The following is a 20,110-nucleotide window of genomic DNA, read 5'->3' as shown; positions in this document are numbered from 1 at the left end:
AAGCACCAGTGAAAATAATGGGATTCTTCCTGTTGAGTGTTGTCACACTTTGGGAAACACATGACAAAATTGCTCTGGTGTGAATGGGGGCTACTGCCTTTTACTTCCTCCAATAACTCAATCTAAACAATTATTACCTTTTGTATCACTTGCCTCTCCTACTAGATTGTAAGCTCTCACGAGCAGGGCCCTCCTAAACCTATTGTTCTGAAACTGTACTGTCTCCTCCATTTTGTAAAGCGCTGCACAAATTGTTGGCACTATATAAATCCTGTATAACAATAATAATAATAATAATAATAATAAAGTAGCCATCTGTATTTCTCACTATCATTAAATACCATTCCCAGATGAACTATACCACCTCTCCACTCCACTGTCAGAACCAGACTAGAAAAAGTATACAGGAACTGTCAGGAATTGGGCAAGGACCATTAAATCAGCTCCTTCACTCCTTCTGTCTCAGGTACTTGAAATAGAATGGGTCTACCAAAACATTTTCAATTATAATGATCTGACTTCAGGCAGAAAATTGTTTTTTACTAAAAAACTACTTGGGTGTAGCTTAAAAGGAGGATATGCCTAAAACGCATACATTGTTATATGTTTGGTATAGTTAATTTGACAACAACACTCCACTTCTCTAGACAAAGAGGTATCCAAAAATGCTATCTGTGCTGTAAGAACTGTAACAGGAGAATGTCATTTCTGTGGCTTGCAAAAGATTTCTATTGCATCCCATATATCATGTTTGCAAATGTAATTTCCCAACCAAGAACTGTTTATGTCAAAGCTTAAACACAGACAGCAAAATAATGTTATGAGATGACTGGAATAAATATTCAATGCCTTCCACAGATATTATTAACTCCTAAGTTCCTGGTGATGTAGAAATAAAGTGAGCAGGGTTCATCTACACAAAACACTTCCTAGAACTGCCTAGAAGCATGAGATGAACCTTTTGTTCACAGCTGTTTCATTTGTAACAGACTGATTTGAATGTGTTGCCAAGGACAGATGAGTCAACAAGGGGTTAAGTTCTTGTTACTACACATTGCAAATCTCACACCTTGCTGAGCTCTAAAGCACATTACTGTACTAAGAATAAGCCATACAGAGCTAAACAGTGACAACTTTGTTTTACTCACATCATCTTCATAGCGGATATGAATATTGGAGATCTTCACTTGAAGATTCTTGATAACCTGAGTTACTAATTTCTCTACAAATGTATCCTGTTTTTCTTCCTTTGGTTTTTCTTCATGTAACCAAGAAACAAGGAGCAAATTAATAAGCAGAATTGAACATGTCAGATAAAAGAAATGTCTAATACTTGTAGAAAAATACAGCCTGAAACTAAAAGACATTTACGTACTCTGGTCCGCCACTTTCTGTTTGGCCTCTTCAATGCGTTGAAGCTCCCGTTGCTTTGTTTCCAGAAATTGTTTTTCCTCTTTTTCTGCATCATATTTGATACCTGAAAGAAATATGTATGAACTGAGGACAGGGTATACACTGCAACCTAACCGTAAGGGCAGATTCTCACGGTGTGCGTTTCCACAAAGCATGCCAACGCATCTACTCTGAGTCTATTTTATGCTAAGTTGCCCCCACCCCACCCGAGAACTGAATCAAAAAGTGCTGAAAAATTAATGGACTTTCAAACAGACGTAAAGCCAAATCTTTTTTTGGTCTTACTTCTCTATGGGTCACAGGAGTGCATTTACTAATATACTCATGTGACCCCAAAGTCAGCTATATGCTGCCAGCGCAGAGCTGCGTTGCAAGCGGGAAGGATCCCGACACTATTGTCGAAATCCACAAGGCTGCCAGACTGACAGCTGGCTCTGCCTCTCCAGATCTTCCAAGTGTCTGGAGATGATTTCTAAACACACCTGGAAACATGTAATGCTTTGCTATGGCTGAATACACACTTAATGTGCCTATACACCTTACAATTATCTGCAGATTTTCTGTGGTCAGATGGAAAAAGTGTAACAGATTGGCACAGGTGGAGATTACTCCATCCACACAGTTTAGCGTAGATGGAGGAATCTGTTGCACCTTTTCCATCTACCCACAGAAAATCTGCAGATAATTGTAAGGTGTATGGCCAGCTTTAGACATTAAGCAGCGTCCAGGAGCATTCAGTCTAGCTGCTTTTACACAAACAGGAGTTTTCTGCATCCATTTACACACGAAAATGCGGCTAAACTCAGGAACATCTAAATTCAGGAAGAAATGTGGTTATATACGCCCAAGATAACTTCTCCTGTGTCTAATGCAGGAGGCCCATGTGCATGGGGCCTATACAAAGCACAGATGCTAAACATGCCAGGGGTTTTCACCTCCCACAGAACATAAACAATGTATGTAATATTCATCTATAGCACTGCTGCCTTTTTGACCACCACACGCCTTTTACTGGTAAATATGCAATGAATGAAAACCATGAACTTACTAGCGATAGGCACTATTAATAAGTAAACACCATCTAAAACAGCTTCTACTGGCTGGTTATAAAGATTTTTCCAAGGAATTTTAAGATCGAGTTTTCCTGCAAAAGACAAAAGCTAGTTTGATTACTGAAACAATGAAATGTGCTAACAATTCAGGTTTGTTATTCATACATATTTGTTTTTAATAGCAAACTACCATATATAATAAACATACTACTAGTAGAGTAGACCCTAGGTTCTTCTTTCTTTACTTTGCTGAACAATATGCTAATGTTAATAGAAAGTGTTGGATGTGAAACTCATTCAGTTTCCTTTAGCCCTCAATTATTGGCAAACTGTGTACCTGAACTGGCTTCCACACATGTGCATTGAGTTTAAATAGCAGACTGATTTTCTATCAACACTAGCTAATCAGCACCGAGTCACAGGAGATAATACTAACCATGAGCCAAACACAGCAAACCAGATCGAGTTTTCTATACTTCAGTTCTGGATACAGTAGATGTCACAAATAAAAAGCATTTTGAAGGAAAGTGTGCCTTCACATTAGCTTCCAGCTGGCCTGTTTCCACAGCAAGTTTCAAAATGGAAGTTAACCCTCATTCACACTTATAGTTTAGGTGTGTTTAGGGATTCCTGCATCATGAACGTGCGACTTCCTGCAGCAGGAATCCCAAATCTGCCATTTACAAACGGCAGCTGTCTCCCGTTTAAATTTAATGATCGGGTGACAGCAGCTGCTTTTGAAAGTGACAGAATGCTGGCACACCACATGTAATCGTATGTGATATGATTACATGTGGCTAGGAAGAGATCACTATCCCTGGACTCATCGAAAGGGAGTCCAGGGCGTAGTGATTGACTTTGCTTACTTTGGGTCACAGGAGTATATTAGTAAATGTATTCCTGTGACCCAAAATGCATTTAAATGCAGCTGCTATCACCTGGTCATTAAAAGGAGAATTATGGGGAGAGTGAAATCCACTCATCCCCATAATTAGAGCCGCTGTGTAACACTGCAGCTGTCACCCATCGGCTCTATTGATATGGAACTGAGCAATCACGTACTACTGATCTCCTCTCTGCAAAGAGCAGCGACTGTCAGTCACTTCTCCCTGCAGGGATTCCCCTCTCCGTTCCTCCAGCGCTAACTGGAGGAATGGACAGGGAAGGGGGCGGGCACGGCTGGCCCTGCCTCTAGAGAGGCAGAGCCAGCTGTCAATCACGCAATGGGGTAGATCTCGACAATATTGTCGGGATCTGTCCTTGCTGCAGTGTGCTGCTGTCAGCATATAGCAGGCATTAGCCCGCTATATGCTGAGTTTTGGGTCACAGGAGGACATTAGTATATGTCCCCTGTGACCCTAAAGAGAAGTATGGCAAAAAAATGTTGGGCCATAGTTCTCTTTTAACTTGAATAACAGCTGTTGCTCATAAATGGCAGATTTAGGACTCCTGCTGCAGGAAATGGCAAGTTGCTGACGCAGGAATACCTAAACACACCTAGGTGTGAATGAGGGCTTAGAATCTAAATGACTGCTACAGGAAACACTTATCAGTAAAAATGAAATAGTTTAAACCATGCACATGGTACATAAAATTAAAGCTGGACCAAAGGAAAAACATTTTTTTTTACATTTGCCATGCAAAAATTACTTCAAATGATGGTTGTGCCATGTGGGGATGGTGCTGCATTTTATAAAACTCCTAGAGGGTTATTCACAAAAGGGTGAAGTGTTTGGAGAAGTGAGCAAATCTAGGACAAGATAGCCGATTTGGAAAATGTCTCCAATTCAGCTCACTTTCCAGTTGAGCGAAGTTGTTCTAGCTTGTTCACTTCTCCAGCCTTCTCCAAACTCTTCACCCTTTTGTGAATAATCCTGTTAGTTTAATTTATCTCAAGCACTACTGTAAGCGCCAAACATTCTGCACTGAAACTGACAGTCCCGGCTCTCATGCAGTGACAAAGGGGGCCCTTCACTCTCCACCTTACTCTCCCCTTTTCCATTCACAAAATGTCTTGTATTCTTTTTAAGGCAACAAGGAAAACACCTGTTGTGTAAGGTAACAGAAAGGCATCAAGCAAAAAGCAACATTCAATAACCTTCCACAACTGATAAGAATTCTTATTTCACCAGTCTGACTACAAAAAAGTGTTATGTGTCAACTTATTTTAGAAATTAACTGTTCTTCGCACTGCAATAAAAAAAAACGTAACTTTATATATCTACTCACTCCCTCTGACATGACAGGGGGTCAGAATTGGGAGGATCAGGGAAATGATGTCCGGAAGTAAGTGGAGGTCCTCTGTGTAAACTATGCACTACACTACATACGTCACACTACTCTGCCCTAGAAACTGTGCTCTAGGCTACATACACCAAATTTTCAGGCCTCATAGCACTGTCATATCAATGACAGACGTTATTTGTACCACTAGGACATCCATATTACATCCCTTTGGATAAATAGACACTTTCTTGCTCATTTATTTAATAAATTACAATTTAATTAAAAAAGAACTAAAAACCTAATCCACGTTTACAGCTCCACACTAACTGTGAATTGTTACATTTAGTATTTTTTAAATTTGCTCCTGATGACAAAAATTGACCAGTCTTCTTTAAGCTCACCAATATGTCCAGCTTTCACCTTAAAAGGCACATCCAGTTGACTCTTTAAATAAAAAAAAATAAAAAAGAACAATATCCATTAATCATTTTCAGTCCAATTACAGCCTCTCTCATTTCTTTTACTCTGGAAAAGCCCTTAAAATAATTTTGAGGTCTCAGGGAATCCCTGCTAAAAAAACTACTATATCTATAATTCTACAATATAATCAGCAAGCTGTTAACAGTTTAAAGTGACACTAAACTCAGGAGTTAAATCTTAAAAGTCCATTCAAGTACCCTAACTATTAACAATATTGAACCAATATTTGTCCATCACTCAGTTGTAGATCCTCAAATCATCTCTGAATTGGTGCCGACACTGTCCTTCCTTCTGGAGGGTGGCTACTTTTGTTCCCCATGATCCCTGTGTGTGTTATAAAGTAGCCACCACTCCAAGCTCATTCCTGTGATGGACTACAATATTCATACAAATTAGTAGGGATGCACTGATACCGGTGTTTCGGTATTGAGTACAGATATTTTGCTTTTGGTACTCGCCGATACAGAGTACAGATAGCGGTGCTTCCGCTGGCATTGAGCTGGCTTCTCAGGAAATCAGAAAGCTGGGCGGTGGGTAATGACATGCCGCTCGGCTTCCTGATTGCCCGGGAAGCCAGCTCCATTTTGTTTGGCCGGCTCGATTGTGATTGGACGGGAAACTGGCTTCCCAGCCAATCAGCATCGAGCCGGCTTCCCGGCCAACCAGGAAGCCAGGCAGCAAGTTAATGACCCGCCTTCTGGCTTCCTGATTGGCCGGAAAGCCGGCCTCCCAGCCAATCAACAAGGAGCCGGCTTCCTCTGACCAGAAGTTCCAGTATCGGGGAAGGTATTGGAGCATTTGGGCATGTAGGAGTAGTCGCCCAAATACTCGGTATCGGCACCGACACCAGCATCGCTATCGGTGCATCCCTAAAAATAAGTAAACTAAAAATGTGAGATTGTAGTCCATCACAGGAGCGAGCTTGAAGTGGTGGCTACTTTACAACACACACAGGAAGCATGAGAATAAAAAGTAGCCACCCTCCAGAAGGAAGGACAGTGTCAGCACCAATTCAGAGATGATTCGATGATCTACAGTGATACACAAATAAGATATATTTTTGTTAATGGATGAAGTACTTGAATGTATTTTTAGGATTTTACTCCTGAGTTTGTGTCACTTTAAAGGAGGAGAACTATGGGGTCAGGGCTTTTCCCCATAGTTCTCCTTAGGGTAACGGGAGGACACAAACTAGCGTCCTCCCGTCACCCTAAGCTCAGTATACCGCGAGCTACAGCTCGCGGTATACTGAGACGCCGCAGCCGGAGCGGATCCCGACATCGATGTCGAGATCCGCCCAGCTGCGTGAGTGACAGCTGGATCTGCCTATCTAGAGGCAGAGCCAGCTGTACCCGCCCCCTCCCCCGTCCGTTCCGCCAGTCAGCGCTGGTGGATCGGAGCGGGGAGGGGGGAATCCAGCCCCTCCCCTGTCACGGCAGAGAGCCGTGACAGGATCGAGAAGTGAGCGAACTTTAAAGGAGAACTATGGGGTTAGGGCTTTTCCCCATAGTTCTCCTAAGGGTAACGGGAGGGCACAAACTAGCGTCCTCCCGTCACCCTAAGCTCAGTATACCGCAAACAACAGCTCACGGTACACTGAGACGCCGCAGCTGAAACGGATCCCGACAATTATGTCTGGATCCGCCTAGCTGCGTGAGTGACAGCTGGCTCTGCCTATCTAGGGGCAGAGCCAGCTGTAGCCGCCCTCTCCCCTGTCCGTTCCGCCAGTCAGCGCTCCCCTGTCACGGCTTCGTGCCATGACAAGATCGAGAAGTGAGCGAACGCGGTATGTGTTCGATCCCTTCCCGATCTACTGAGCCGACCTGTGACAATCTCATTGTCACAGGTTGGCTAGAACTATGAGGTGAGTGAAAAGCACTCACCTCATAGTTCTCCTTTAATCTTCTCTAGAACTAACTAATTAGCAATGATTTTCTAAATGATTTTACAGCTATACTATGACAGTGTACAATGTACAGACAGTGGTTCCATGTCTGTACTGGTGGGACCTTCTATGAAGATAAAATGGCAAGAGCCCAAACAAAATTACTCTCTGCTACTGTTCCTTAACACATCTAAGTGGCACTGTTACACTAATCAAATCTAGTTTTCGGCAAAATTACTTCTGTAAATTTATACAAGTAAAACTTTACTTTACATGCAATCACCAACATGTTTTATCTATGCTTACAAGAGTTACATAAAAATAGCACAGAATGGATAAATAAGTATGAGCCGGCTTCCCGGCCAACCAGGAAGCCAGGCAGCAAGTTAATGACCCGCCTTCTGGCTTCCTGATTGGCCGGAAAGCCGGCCTCCCAGCCAATCAACAAGGAGCCGGCTTCCTCTGACCAGAAGTTCCAGTATCGGGGAAGGTATTGGAGCATTTGGGCATGTAGGAGTAGTCGCCCAAATACTCGGTATCGGCACCGACACCAGCATCGCTATCGGTGCATCCCTAAAAATAAGTAAACTAAAAATGTGAGATTGTAGTCCATCACAGGAGCGAGCTTGAAGTGGTGGCTACTTTACAACACACACAGGAAGCATGAGAATAAAAAGTAGCCACCCTCCAGAAGGAAGGACAGTGTCAGCACCAATTCAGAGATGATTCGATGATCTACAGTGATACACAAATAAGATATATTTTTGTTAATGGATGAAGTACTTGAATGTATTTTTAGGATTTTACTCCTGAGTTTGTGTCACTTTAAAGGAGGAGAACTATGGGGTCAGGGCTTTTCCCCATAGTTCTCCTTAGGGTAACGGGAGGACACAAACTAGCGTCCTCCCGTCACCCTAAGCTCAGTATACCGCGAGCTACAGCTCGCGGTATACTGAGACTGATCCGCCCAGCTGCGTGAGTGACAGCTGGCTCTGCCTATCTAGAGGCAGAGCCAGCTGTACCCGCCCCCTCCCCCGTCCGTTCCGCCAGTCAGCGCTGGTGGATCGGAGCGGGGAGGGGGGAATCCAGCCCCTCCCCTGTCACGGCAGAGAGCCGTGACAGGATCGAGAAGTGAGCGAACTTTAAAGGAGAACTATGGGGTTAGGGCTTTTCCCCATAGTTCTCCTAAGGGTAACGGGAGGGCACAAACTAGCGTCCTCCCGTCACCCTAAGCTCAGTATACCGCAAACAACAGCTCACGGTACACTGAGACGCCGCAGCTGAAACGGATCCCGACAATTATGTCTGGATCCGCCTAGCTGCGTGAGTGACAGCTGGCTCTGCCTATCTAGGGGCAGAGCCAGCTGTAGCCGCCCTCTCCCCTGTCCGTTCCGCCAGTCAGCGCTCCCCTGTCACGGCTCTGTGCCATGACAAGATCGAGAAGTGAGCGAACGCGGTATGTGTTCGATCCCTTCCCGATCTACTGAGCCGACCTGTGACAATCTCATTGTCACAGGTTGGCTAGAACTATGAGGTGAGTGAAAAGCACTCACCTCATAGTTCTCCTTTAATCTTCTCTAGAACTAACTAATTAGCAATGATTTTCTAAATGATTTTACAGCTATACTATGACAGTGTACAATGTACAGACAGTGGTTCCATGTCTGTACTGGTGGGACCTTCTATGAAGATAAAATGGCAAGAGCCCAAACAAAATTACTCTCTGCTACTGTTCCTTAACACATCTAAGTGGCACTGTTACACTAATCAAATCTAGTTTTCGGCAAAATTACTTCTGTAAATTTATACAAGTAAAACTTTACTTTACATGCAATCACCAACATGTTTTATCTATGCTTACAAGAGTTACATAAAAATAGCACAGAATGGATAAATAAGTACTTTTAACAATGATGCGTGCCTAATAATAATAGAATTTATGCGTACCAATGCGTTTTCTTTAATCTCAAGATTCTTCAGTGCTACAGCACCTATAAGACAGAAATATTTTTAACATACATCATTTTCAAACAGTGAAGCAATAGCTTTAAAGCAAAACTCCAGCCCAGCCTTGATCATTCAACCCACTTTCCCTGAGCCCAGGCTGTCATGGGCCCACTCCCATGATGTTACTGGTCAGTAAAGTAGCAGCAGCTAGTGATGTGCTCAGCAATCTGTTACTGCTTCTTCCTCTCATACTCCAGCTTTGCTATAAAGGGACTGAAAGTGGCTGGTACCAGGTCGAGTTCAATTACTTACACTGCTTGCATTTAAAGAAAAAACATATTTATTTATTTCAGGTATTTAAATAGCGCCGACAATTTACACAGCACTTTACATAGTTGCACATTCACATCAGTCCTTACCCTCAAGGAGCTTACAATCTAAGGTATTTACAGATTTATAGATATATTCATGCATGTAGAACTGCATTCATTTGTGTCTTTTATATATCTTATATTTACATGGAGTTTAGCTTCAATTATTTAATTTGGATATATGAACGTCTGCACTTAATTTGCATTAATATACATGCATTTTAGACCTAAATTGTGTAAGTATGCACAAACTGCTGTTTACAATATGATCTAACTTTCTACAACTACTTTGTACGAGTCTGTGAAATGTACATTAATGCATATACTGCACTGACAATCAATTATCCAAACTACACAGAGCCCCTTTCCTGCGCAAAACTGAATGTACACAGGACACAAAATGAATGCACAAATATGTGAATGGCATTACTGACTAATGCGAGGGTCAATTCTTGTCCATTCACATTCCCCGGTGCCAGTTATTTTGGCCTGCATCAACCTGTTTGTATGGTCCTTCGCACATCTCTGTCTAATGTCTGATAACTTTTGTGCTTGTTGAAACAAGATGCAATTGACAATGCAGACAAGTGAGGTGCATCGGTACAAGATGTTCATTGTTCATGTTAATAAATTAGCACACTATTGGGTTAAATTAGGTGGCACAGCCTATTTTAAAGCAGAACTCCTGGCAAATTCTTCCTTAAAGTGACATTAAACCCTCAGATTTTTTAACATAAACTAATACTGTAATGTGTGCCTTACTGTAATCCATGGTTGTTTCCCTTGTCTTTGCTGCTCTTCCTTTTAAATCCTCATGTCTTCTCATGCTTGGGGAGAACTTACCTTTTCAGCTCAGGGCCTCTTCCTGTAGTGCTGGCTCAGGTTTCAAGCCTATACAAACGTATACACAGACACCGTGTATCCATTCCTGAGACAAGGCAGTCTGCTGCAAAACAGAAGTTCTGCCCAGCATGAGAACAGATACAGATTTAAAAGGAAGAGCAGCAAAGAGAAGGGAAACAACCATGGATTACAGTAAGGCACACATTACAGTATTGGTTTATGTTAACAAATCTGAGGGTTTAATGTCACTTTAATCCTTGCTGTGTGGCTACCCATACGCTAAAAGGGTTAAGTGCTCGTTTTTGTCTTGGTGCTCTTAGACCGATCCCTGAAGCCTCTCTCCCTCCTCCTATGCAGGTCTAAGCGTCCTTGAGTCATCACATTCTATAGAGTTTGTATAGGATGTGAGGACTCCGAAGGCTATATAAATCGCTGCAGTGGAGGAGGAGCGAGGCTTCAGGGACCAGAGTAACAGCCAGCTGGCTCCGCAGTTTGGGTATAACTTTTTTTTAGCACCTAGACAAAAACAACCGTTGCAGTGCAGGGTGAGCAGTAATGGGCATGTTGAACCTCTTCCCATTCTCTACAGCAGACTGTCAGGAGACTGTCAGGAGACAGGCTTCTCATCTCAGGCTGCGGCTGCTATCTCCAAAATCTTCTTATGACTTACAGCATCTCTCTAAGCAAATAACTACTTAAAGAAGAGCTTTACTCCCTTTCACTAAAACTCACACCAGCATACAACTCTGCATGCTGATATGAAATCATTTTACATTCATTAGCTAAACAAACTTATTTTTATTTTACTTACAATGTATTTTTTTCTACTTTCTGGTTCACTTTGGCATAAATGATGTAATCATGCCAAAGCATTGCATCCTAGGAAGGTTACATCACCATAGTAATGCTATGGTAATGTCATCTGTAATCTCATGAGATCTTAGGGAAAGGCATTTTCCTTCCCTGAGATGATGTGCATGGTCACTTGTCCTAGTCACATGTGCCAGAGTTCCAGGAAGTAAAGGGAGATGGATTAATCTGCCCTTAGTAAACATGACCACTGTCAGAAGAATGGGGAAGAAAAGAAAAACAAGGTATGCAAATAAAAAGCCTGCAATTATATAGAAGTAGATTGCTATTACTAAACATTTCTAAAAGGTGTGTTTGTTGTTATTTTAAAGATATGGGTAAAGTTCCACTTTAAAACATTTTAGCACCATCAACCTTCACAACGTGCTAATTAAAATGAATGTTTCTTCGAACAGCTCTAAGTTAAATATTTGCATCTGTTTCTTGCACCCTTGAGATGCCCTCCTTTAGAAAGGAATGAACAAAAATATATAGACTGCAGTTTTTTAGAAATCTCTGCCATTTTCTTGGTCAAGACTCCAGAGAGCACTGAAAAAAAGCAGTATAGCACTGAAATGATGATACCACAACTTTACTCAATAATTAATGTTTTGCAAACAGCTGATTATGATAAAGGCTTAAACATTTCTGCTTAGAAATTAAAACACGCTCCCACAGGTATACTTGTTACTGTATAGATCATTTACATATTCTCATATCTAAGAAAAGTGATTTCTGTATATAGCAGTGCAATAGTTAAAGTACATAATAATTTGGCCTGCAAATAATAGGTGTTGCTATCTTCAAGTAGCATAAACATAGACTAGTAGCCTGGCTTTGTGCAAGCTACGCAACAACTAAGTACATGCTCCTCTATTGGTATACACTTTAAAAAAAGAAAAGGTTAGCACCATGATCTTTAATTTTTAAACAACAAATTATGTGCTCGGGATTTTATTTATTTTTTTACATTATTATGGACCATCTGTGTCACCAACCTGTGGCATAGGCTTCACTGATGCCTAACTCAGGGCTGGACAAATCTCAGGAGCCAGTTAGCCAATACTCCTTCAAAATGACAACTGCCATCCAACGGTTGAGGTTTTCTCTGGTTGTTCTCAATGGAGTGGACTCCTAAAAAAATCCTGCTGGCTTCTGGATTGGACAGACTAGCTCCTAAATTTAATATTAATTTGTCCACCCCCGTTCTAGCCTTTTACCAAAACACGGAAATATTTTGCTCCATCACACCACAGGTCACAACCGGTTTAAGGCAACAGCTCATGTGCGGGCAAACAACAAAAAACAACAACTGTGGCAATAAGCAAGAGCATAGTCTGCAGGCAGTGTTCAGGCAGGGTTAGATCTCAGGGTAGATGGTGTTCATGTAACGTTGCAATGCATGAGGTTGTGTAGACAGGCAGCTGAGAAAAAGCGGAAGCCAAAAATGGCTGGTATAATAACAGAGCAGAATAAAAACCCTTCACAAACGACCGGGAGGAACATTTTTGCTCAGGAAAACTTCCAGTGCACTGAGCAGAATTTATATTGCCTCAGTCACTGCCCTAGCGAAACATGCCCATGCTGCAATCTCAGTTTAAGCCACAAGATGGCAAACACGAGCACCTAAGAGTAGTGTATATGGCTTTAATATTATATAACATCACCAAACAGCCAATCCTGTATATGGAGTAAAATAGTAGTATACAGTGTTTACAGTCAAGCTCCTGTCACACACAAACATTCTTCTACGGAATAAAACAGGCATGCTCCCATGGTGCTTACTGTACTAAACCCAGGCAAGTAGTCTTGACAGGATGACCAAGTCAGAACAGTCAATACAGATCTCAACAGATATGTACTTCACAGCTCTTGGTAGTGACTGGGAACATCACACCTAAAATGCAAAAGCCCCGCCAAGCACACACTGGCAAAGTGTAGTAAATGTAATCCGTTTAGTTTAAATGATACTCACAAAATAAAAACATCACTCTAAACATCAGAACATTAAAGCCAGCAGAGGACTGACTCCAAAAGTCTCCAAAGTTTTAAAGGAATTTTTCTTCTAGTAGAAAGACAAAATGATCCAACACAGTTGCCACTGTTGTGATTTATGTCATCAGCTTACACTTTGCAGAGGGTAGGTCATTTTTTTTGGAGCCTGGGGAACTCGAGGGCCGTTTGAAAGGTGTAACAATTTGGAGGCTGTTAGCAGTCATGGTGTTATCCTAGTTTTCACGCTAGTTAAAGTGGTATTTTTATGTGAGATGCATTACATTTTCACATTTCAAATAAATTGATTCCATTTACTAGACTTCCAGCCCATCCTGATGTTGTTTCTACATTCTTCAATAGGTGAAAGCCTATATAAATTCAGGGCAGAAATTTTATTAACCCTTGCAGGGAAGCTACCCCCTCACTGCAAGGGTTAACTGCTCAATTTTGCCTAGGATAAAAAAAAAAAAAGTTATGCTCCCATTATTATATAAATGTATATTAAATGTTTTGTATCAACAAGTGAAAAAAGAAAAATAGTTAAATGCGCAAAGAAAAAATACAATTTATTTACAATATCAACATTATATTTAATATTTAAACAATAGTAAAATATTTCTGTCATTTCTGAGAATTTCCCCTATTAAAAATGCACATGTAGGAGGTAGTAAAGACTGATATTTATATATTGTACACAAATAAATTAGACTACCTTGTGTCAAAAAGAATATATCGAGCATGTTTTGTGTCAATGTAACCATCAGATCCCCTCATGATAGACAACTGGCACTGATAAGCGAGGAGGTGCCAGCTTTCTTCACACTTAGGTAGACTTTGATTGGCTAACTTGCCTTTACCACGTAGAGAATTTCAACGTTACATTTCAAAGTAATTACACAATAATACATACCTTTTGTTTGTTTTTTTACTGCGTACAAGCTAATTATTTTTAATGTCTTCACAGTTTGCATCCAAGGACAAAGATTAAACACAAGAGAATAACAATTTTAATTAAGCGGGAATATTTGTGAAGCTAATACCCACCAGTTTGTCTAAACAAGCACCATTCTGCAATTGAATCCAACTGGTCTGAAAAGCTAATATTACACTTTGATGCAAGACAATAAATTGGGATGGACAGAACAGCTAATATCAAAATAATTAATGAACAGAAAATTGCATACATATTTCAAAGTAATACAAAAATCTTTAGCAGAATGTCAGGATATATATACCGTCCCGAGCAAGTGCAGTTCCTTTATGGAATTGGTTGCAAATAATTCAAGAAATAAATGATTCTTAATTCGTAAACTGCAATTGTGCAAAGCACATTCACCGGCCTAGTTTGTAACATTTTACATATTAAACGTACAGGAAATGGTACCGTACTTGCAAGCAAGAGGACCCTTTCAATGGTTTTGTTCTTGGAAATCACCTTTGAAGTGGAAGTATACTCAAAGAAGCAACTTTATCTTATCAGCAAGTAGATATTACATACTTGTGATAGTCGACATCCAAATGCTCCATACCCTTTCCCTTGCCAGAAGATAGCTGTATGCTGTTATTGGGATGTTACTTGCACTTGCTCAGTGTAATGCTGTCCATACACCTATAGATTATCTGCAGATTTTTTATAGTCAGATGGAAAAAGGGCAGCAGATTCCTCCAACTACACTAAACTGTGTGGATGGAGGAATCTCCCACTGGGCCAAGCTTCAGTATCTTGCTAGACGGCTCCACTGGCTCTCAAAATACCTGAACAATCTGATTGGATGCAAGCATTGTTCAGGTATTTTTACAGTCAGTGGGGCCGACTAGCAAGATACTGAACCTTGGCCAGTGGGATATTCCTCCATCCACACAGTTTAGTGCAGATAGAGGAATCTGTTGCACTCTTTCCATGCGACCATAGCAAATCTGCAGAAAATCTATAGGTGTATAGCCATCTTAACTAATTCCCAGCATCCAGGACATGCCGAGCTACTTAGAGCGCCTCGTCGGGCTTAAGTCATATTCTATCTCTTGGAAGGACCTTTCTTCTTGTGCTTCTCTGAGACCCCTAGGTATCCAAGATAGGACCATCTACCTTTTAATTTGTCTGCTTGGGGAAGTGAAAATACTTTGACCAATTGTTAACCATTACTAATAGAAAGTAGAGGCATTTAAATGATTAACTATATCTTAGGTGTTAATATTGCACATTCATGGGATTAAGACCTGATGTGATTTGAAGGTACAGAAGAGTTGTGGACAGAAACCACAAGAAAAGGTCCAACACGGCAGCAGCTTCAGTGATAATAGGGAGAAACAGACTGCTAGCAAATACAAAGTGTGGTTTATAGTTATCATGTATACAGTGTATAACTAAGCACTTGTTTAGCTTTGTGAATGGGATACTGACTTTAGGCTGCAGTCTGAAGGGTTTATTTCCACTTGAATGTATTATCTAGGCCCTTGCCCCTATGTCTAGTGTAGGTGTGCTGCAAATACTGGTATGTATTTGAGATTACGGGCCTGAAATGTATTACCACTGTTGAGATTCCAGTGTATCTGTTAAATTGGTCTGTTCTTTTTACTCCTTTAACGTGGACCCTTTTGCCTCTAAAATTAATAATCATTTATTTCTATTTTTTCCTGTACAACTCTATTTCCTCTATGCAAAATCACTGGCATTTTGTCCATCATAAAATATGACAATTCACCCTTTTCTCTTTGCTCAGCAGCCCTTTAGCCTATAAGCTGGTAACTAAAGCTGGGTATACACAGTGCTATTTTTTTCATTCAATCTGCTGGCTGAACCAAAAAAATAGAACAGATTCCTCGGCATGGGTGGACGAATACCCAGGGCCGGATTTACTCTCCCTGCCGCCCCAAGGCCAGGTTCTGCGATGCGCTCAAGGACCGAAGACAGAGGCAGTCAGGTTACTGCAATTTTTAGAAGGAGCTCAGAAATAGCAACTTACTCCCTTTAAAAGGAATTTAGATGATTCCTTCACTACAATTCTCTTTAGTTGTTCAAGGTGCAATTTTATTGGCAACAACACATTATTTAAAACAGATGGTGATGTTCTAGGCAGCATTAATATTTTATACTGTATTGTATGAGCTACCCCATTTAAATCCATTTGTTCTCTTCCTAATACATTCTTCACATTAACAAATGCTTTAAAAGATGTGAATAAGTGCACATTAGCTTGTGTGTGTTTATAATGGGTTTTACTGGAGACAAGTGTTTTGGGCAACATATTGTAAAGCACCTCTGTGTAGTAGGTTTAAAGGGTAACTGTTAGAGAAGGTACAGTTATTAATTTTGCCTACTTCCGATGACCTAAACTAACCCAACCTCCCCCTACCTCACATGTATATTTATCTTCCTTTGCGCTGGCCATGCTTGCACAGTTGGTTTCCCCAGACTTCTATAGGGTCGTCTTATGATCATCTTGTGCATCACAAGATGCACAAGCAAAGCTTGAGCAAAACAAGAAATGTTGTGCGGGAGCCTTTAAAGATTCCTGCAGGCACAACCATCCTATTTAGGCAAGTATGCACTCGGGGCGGGTATTTAAGTCAAGTGGAAGTTGGCAAAAAAATAACTGTACATTCCTCTGAAGGTTTGTTACTTGTTATTACTGTCCTTGGAAAAGTTCCTTGCATTTTGACCGATAGCACACGGAAATCCCATATATTAGAACAGTGGTTCTCAACCTGTGTAACTTAGGCATCCCCTACACAATGTTACGGGGTCACAGAGGATCCCCTTCATCAGGCAGAAACAGGTGACATCCCTTCTTTCTGCCTGATGAAGGGGATCCTCTGTGACCCGAAACGTTGCATTAAGTGTTTTACTATGCAGCATGTACGTTAATAAATAGGACATACTGAAATTGCTATTGGAGTGCCGGTGTCCATGTTTCTATGCAGATGAGTAGGTGGTAGCCATCCACTGATCACCGTTGCACCCACTTTATATAACTAGATCAGCGGCTCTGAGTGCAGTGGGTATGCGGACTTTATCCGGAGGGAGCCAGAATGTGACGTCACTCTGGTCCAGGCACCTCTACAGGGAGCTGAAAGCAATGCATGTATGAATGGAGCTCCGTTGCGGCCATAGCCCCATCATCCCACCCCACCTCACCTCAAGAGGACATTCGGCACTGGGCAGCATATTTTGAATGGCTGCTTTGTGTGAGAACTTACGGTGCTGCGCTAGAAAAGTGGAAGGCATTCGGTGACCCACTGATCACAACCCCCCTTTGGGTCAGGACCCACCAGTTGAGAACCAAGGTACTAGACTATCACAAGATTTTCTTGTCTGGTCTCTACCAGAGTATATGCACAACCAGAACAAATGTAATAAAAACACACAAGTGCACAGTTTCTTCCTTCAAAAAATGTTTTGTATAATAAATATCTAAAAAGTAATTTAAAGAAGAACTCTGGGTGGAATAACACTTAAAAGGAGAACTATGGGGAGAGTGAAAAACACTCATCACCATAATTCAAGCCGACCTGTGACACTGCAGCTGTAACAGGTCGGCTCTATTGATCGGGAACTCATTGAACACATACTGCAGCTTGATGGCTTCCCAATCCTCTCCCTGCAGAGAGTGGTGACTGTCAGTCACCGCTCCCCGCAGGAATTCCCCCACTCCCCTCTTAATTTCTCCAGTGCTTAGTGGAGAAACGGACTGGGAGAGTGTGGGCACAGCTGGCTCTAGAGAGGCAGAGCCAGCTTACTAAATTAACCCCCCCATGCTTTTATTTTACAGGTACAGCTCCGATCCTCCAGCACTGACTGGCGGAACGGACGGGGGAGGGGGCGTGTACAGCTGGCTCTGCCTCTAGATAGGCAGAGCCAGCTGTCAATCATGCAGCTGGGTGGATATCGACAGTAATATCGGGATCCGTCCCGGCTGCGGCTGTCTCAGTATACCGCGAGCTGTAGCTTGCAGTATACTGAGCTTTGGGTCACGGGAGGACGCTAATTTGTATCCTCCCGTGACCCTTAGGAGAACTATGGGGAAAAGCACTGACCCCATAGTTCTCCTTTAACAGAAATAAAGACAAAAACACATATAAAAACAACAATAAAATAATGAAATTGTTCAAAAGGAACTTTACCCATACCTTCAAAATAAAAACAAAGCCACCTTTAGAAATGTTTAGTAACCTACAAACAGATACTTCTAGATAATTGCAGGCTTTTTATGTTTTGCCTACATTATTTATTTCCCCCCCCCCCCCCCATTCTTCTCACAGTGACATCTCCCTTTACTTCCTGGAACTCTGACACATATGACTAGGACATGTGACCAAGCACATCATCTCAGCGGAGGCTAATGCCTTTCCCTAAGATCTCGTGATGAGATTTCCCAGCAATGCACTGCTTATGTAACCTTCCCAAGATGCAATGCTTGGGCACAATTACATCATGTGTGACAAAGAGAACCAAGCAATAATTTTAAGTAAAATAAAAATATGTTTGTTTAATTAATGAATGTAAGATGATTTCATATCAGCATGCAGAGCTGTATGCTGATGTGATTTTTAGTCAAAGTGGGTAAAGATCCATTTTAATTTGAACAGTAAAACTAGGCACTCTGGAGACTACACTCAGAGACAAGGAACCAGATAAGGTTCCCACTTAAAGGTTCCCCCTAAAAGCAGTTATAATAATAATAAAAATAGAACTGATTTTTAACTAAAAATCTCTAAGGCTGTACCTCTAATACTCTAGTTTTATCACTTGAAAAAAAATTAGAACGCGAACACTAGATATCTTAGAAAGATATTTCAAAACAAATTCTCATGTGATAAGAATCCAATAAGCCCCCCGCATCAAAATAAACTCAAAAAATACATCACTCCAGAGCCATGTATTGAGTGTTACCTAAACACAGTCACTCTGACATTATCAAATATTTATTGCGCTGGAGTGGTGAACGAGCAGGAAGAAGAGACAAGCAAAATGATGACATTACAGGATGGAGGAGCAAGACCTAAGCATCCACCTTTTATTGGTAATAAACAACCCTTTTTAGGGACCCCACCAAGATCAAGCGATGGCTAGAGTCACAAGAAAAGGCTTTAGAGGGGGCTCCAAAAGGAGAAAACAAAAGCCTCACCAGTAAACCCAACAGTACCCCTACCGAGCCAAGTATATATATTATATATACACTGAGTGGCCAGATTATTATACTTGGCATTTATTATTTCAGTAGAGAACTCTTTTGTTGGGTTGAAACACACACCTGTTTAATGTGATTGATGAATGAAATCTGGAATCTGTCCATAAGGTGTATCATTGCTCAGTAACTAAATAATTGTATTCTCCAAACATCCTGCACAGGTGGCAAGAGAGAAAACAAATCACTCTTCTGTTTAATTCATATATCTTCCTATCTCTCTTAAATGTGCTTAAAGAAAACCAGTCAACCATTTGAAATATTTTAAAAGCCTTAGAACTCCCCTTTGATTTAATTCTACCTTGTCACCAGGGACCCGATTCCTTTTGACTGTTCACCAAATGTCATGTCTCTGTCAATTTAGAACACTTAACGCCAATAAGGTCCCTCTTACTGGACAAGGTAAAAGGTAAGTGGAAAGGACTTAGATCAGAGGAGAGTTACCTTTTGAGGTGACGTGCGGGGAAAAAAGGAATTATACTGTATAATGCAGATGTCAAGACGGAAAGCCAGGCACATTTCCTAAGGCAAAACCATTGGACTATCTTTGGTTGTTGTTTTGTTTTTTGTGTCACACACACAACACACTAGCCATGAATCAGTGCTAATGGGAATGAACTGTCATTGACAGTGTGCTTCCAATGTAGAATATTTATCTAGTAAAGGATAATGATCTCCCATGCCGTCTCTGACAGTGAAAGAATAATAGGACTCTAGGTCACTACATGGTGGACCGTGGTCCGGACACGGACCCAGTGGCGGTTCTGTCCGGACCGGGATCGCCGACCTGCGCTGGGTTATGGCTGGCTAACAGTGGATACACTTATAAGGTTATGGCTTGTGGGTTATGGCTGGCTAACAGTG

General features: G+C 41.3%; 1 protein-coding gene across 1 annotated transcript in view; it reads right to left on the bottom strand.

The window, feature by feature from the left end:
• Positions 1-20,110, bottom strand: part of VPS13A (vacuolar protein sorting 13 homolog A) — a 153,452-nt gene that overhangs the window by 118,962 nt on the left and 14,380 nt on the right. Inside the window, exons 2-6 of the mRNA XM_018558253.1 lie at positions 9,004-9,047; positions 5,093-5,135; positions 2,462-2,557; positions 1,376-1,477; positions 1,149-1,258 (exon numbers count right to left, since the gene is read on the bottom strand). Coding sequence (XP_018413755.1) covers positions 1,149-1,258; positions 1,376-1,477; positions 2,462-2,557; positions 5,093-5,135; positions 9,004-9,047 — 395 coding nt within the window. The remainder of the gene's footprint in view (positions 1-1,148; positions 1,259-1,375; positions 1,478-2,461; positions 2,558-5,092; positions 5,136-9,003; positions 9,048-20,110) is intronic.

Source organism: Nanorana parkeri, unplaced genomic scaffold (assembly GCF_000935625.1).
Source record: "Nanorana parkeri isolate BGI_ZX_2015 unplaced genomic scaffold, ASM93562v1 scaffold328, whole genome shotgun sequence".
Classification (NCBI taxonomy): Eukaryota; Metazoa; Chordata; class Amphibia; order Anura; family Dicroglossidae; genus Nanorana; species Nanorana parkeri.
This window is presented reverse-complemented; position numbering and strand designations above follow the sequence as displayed.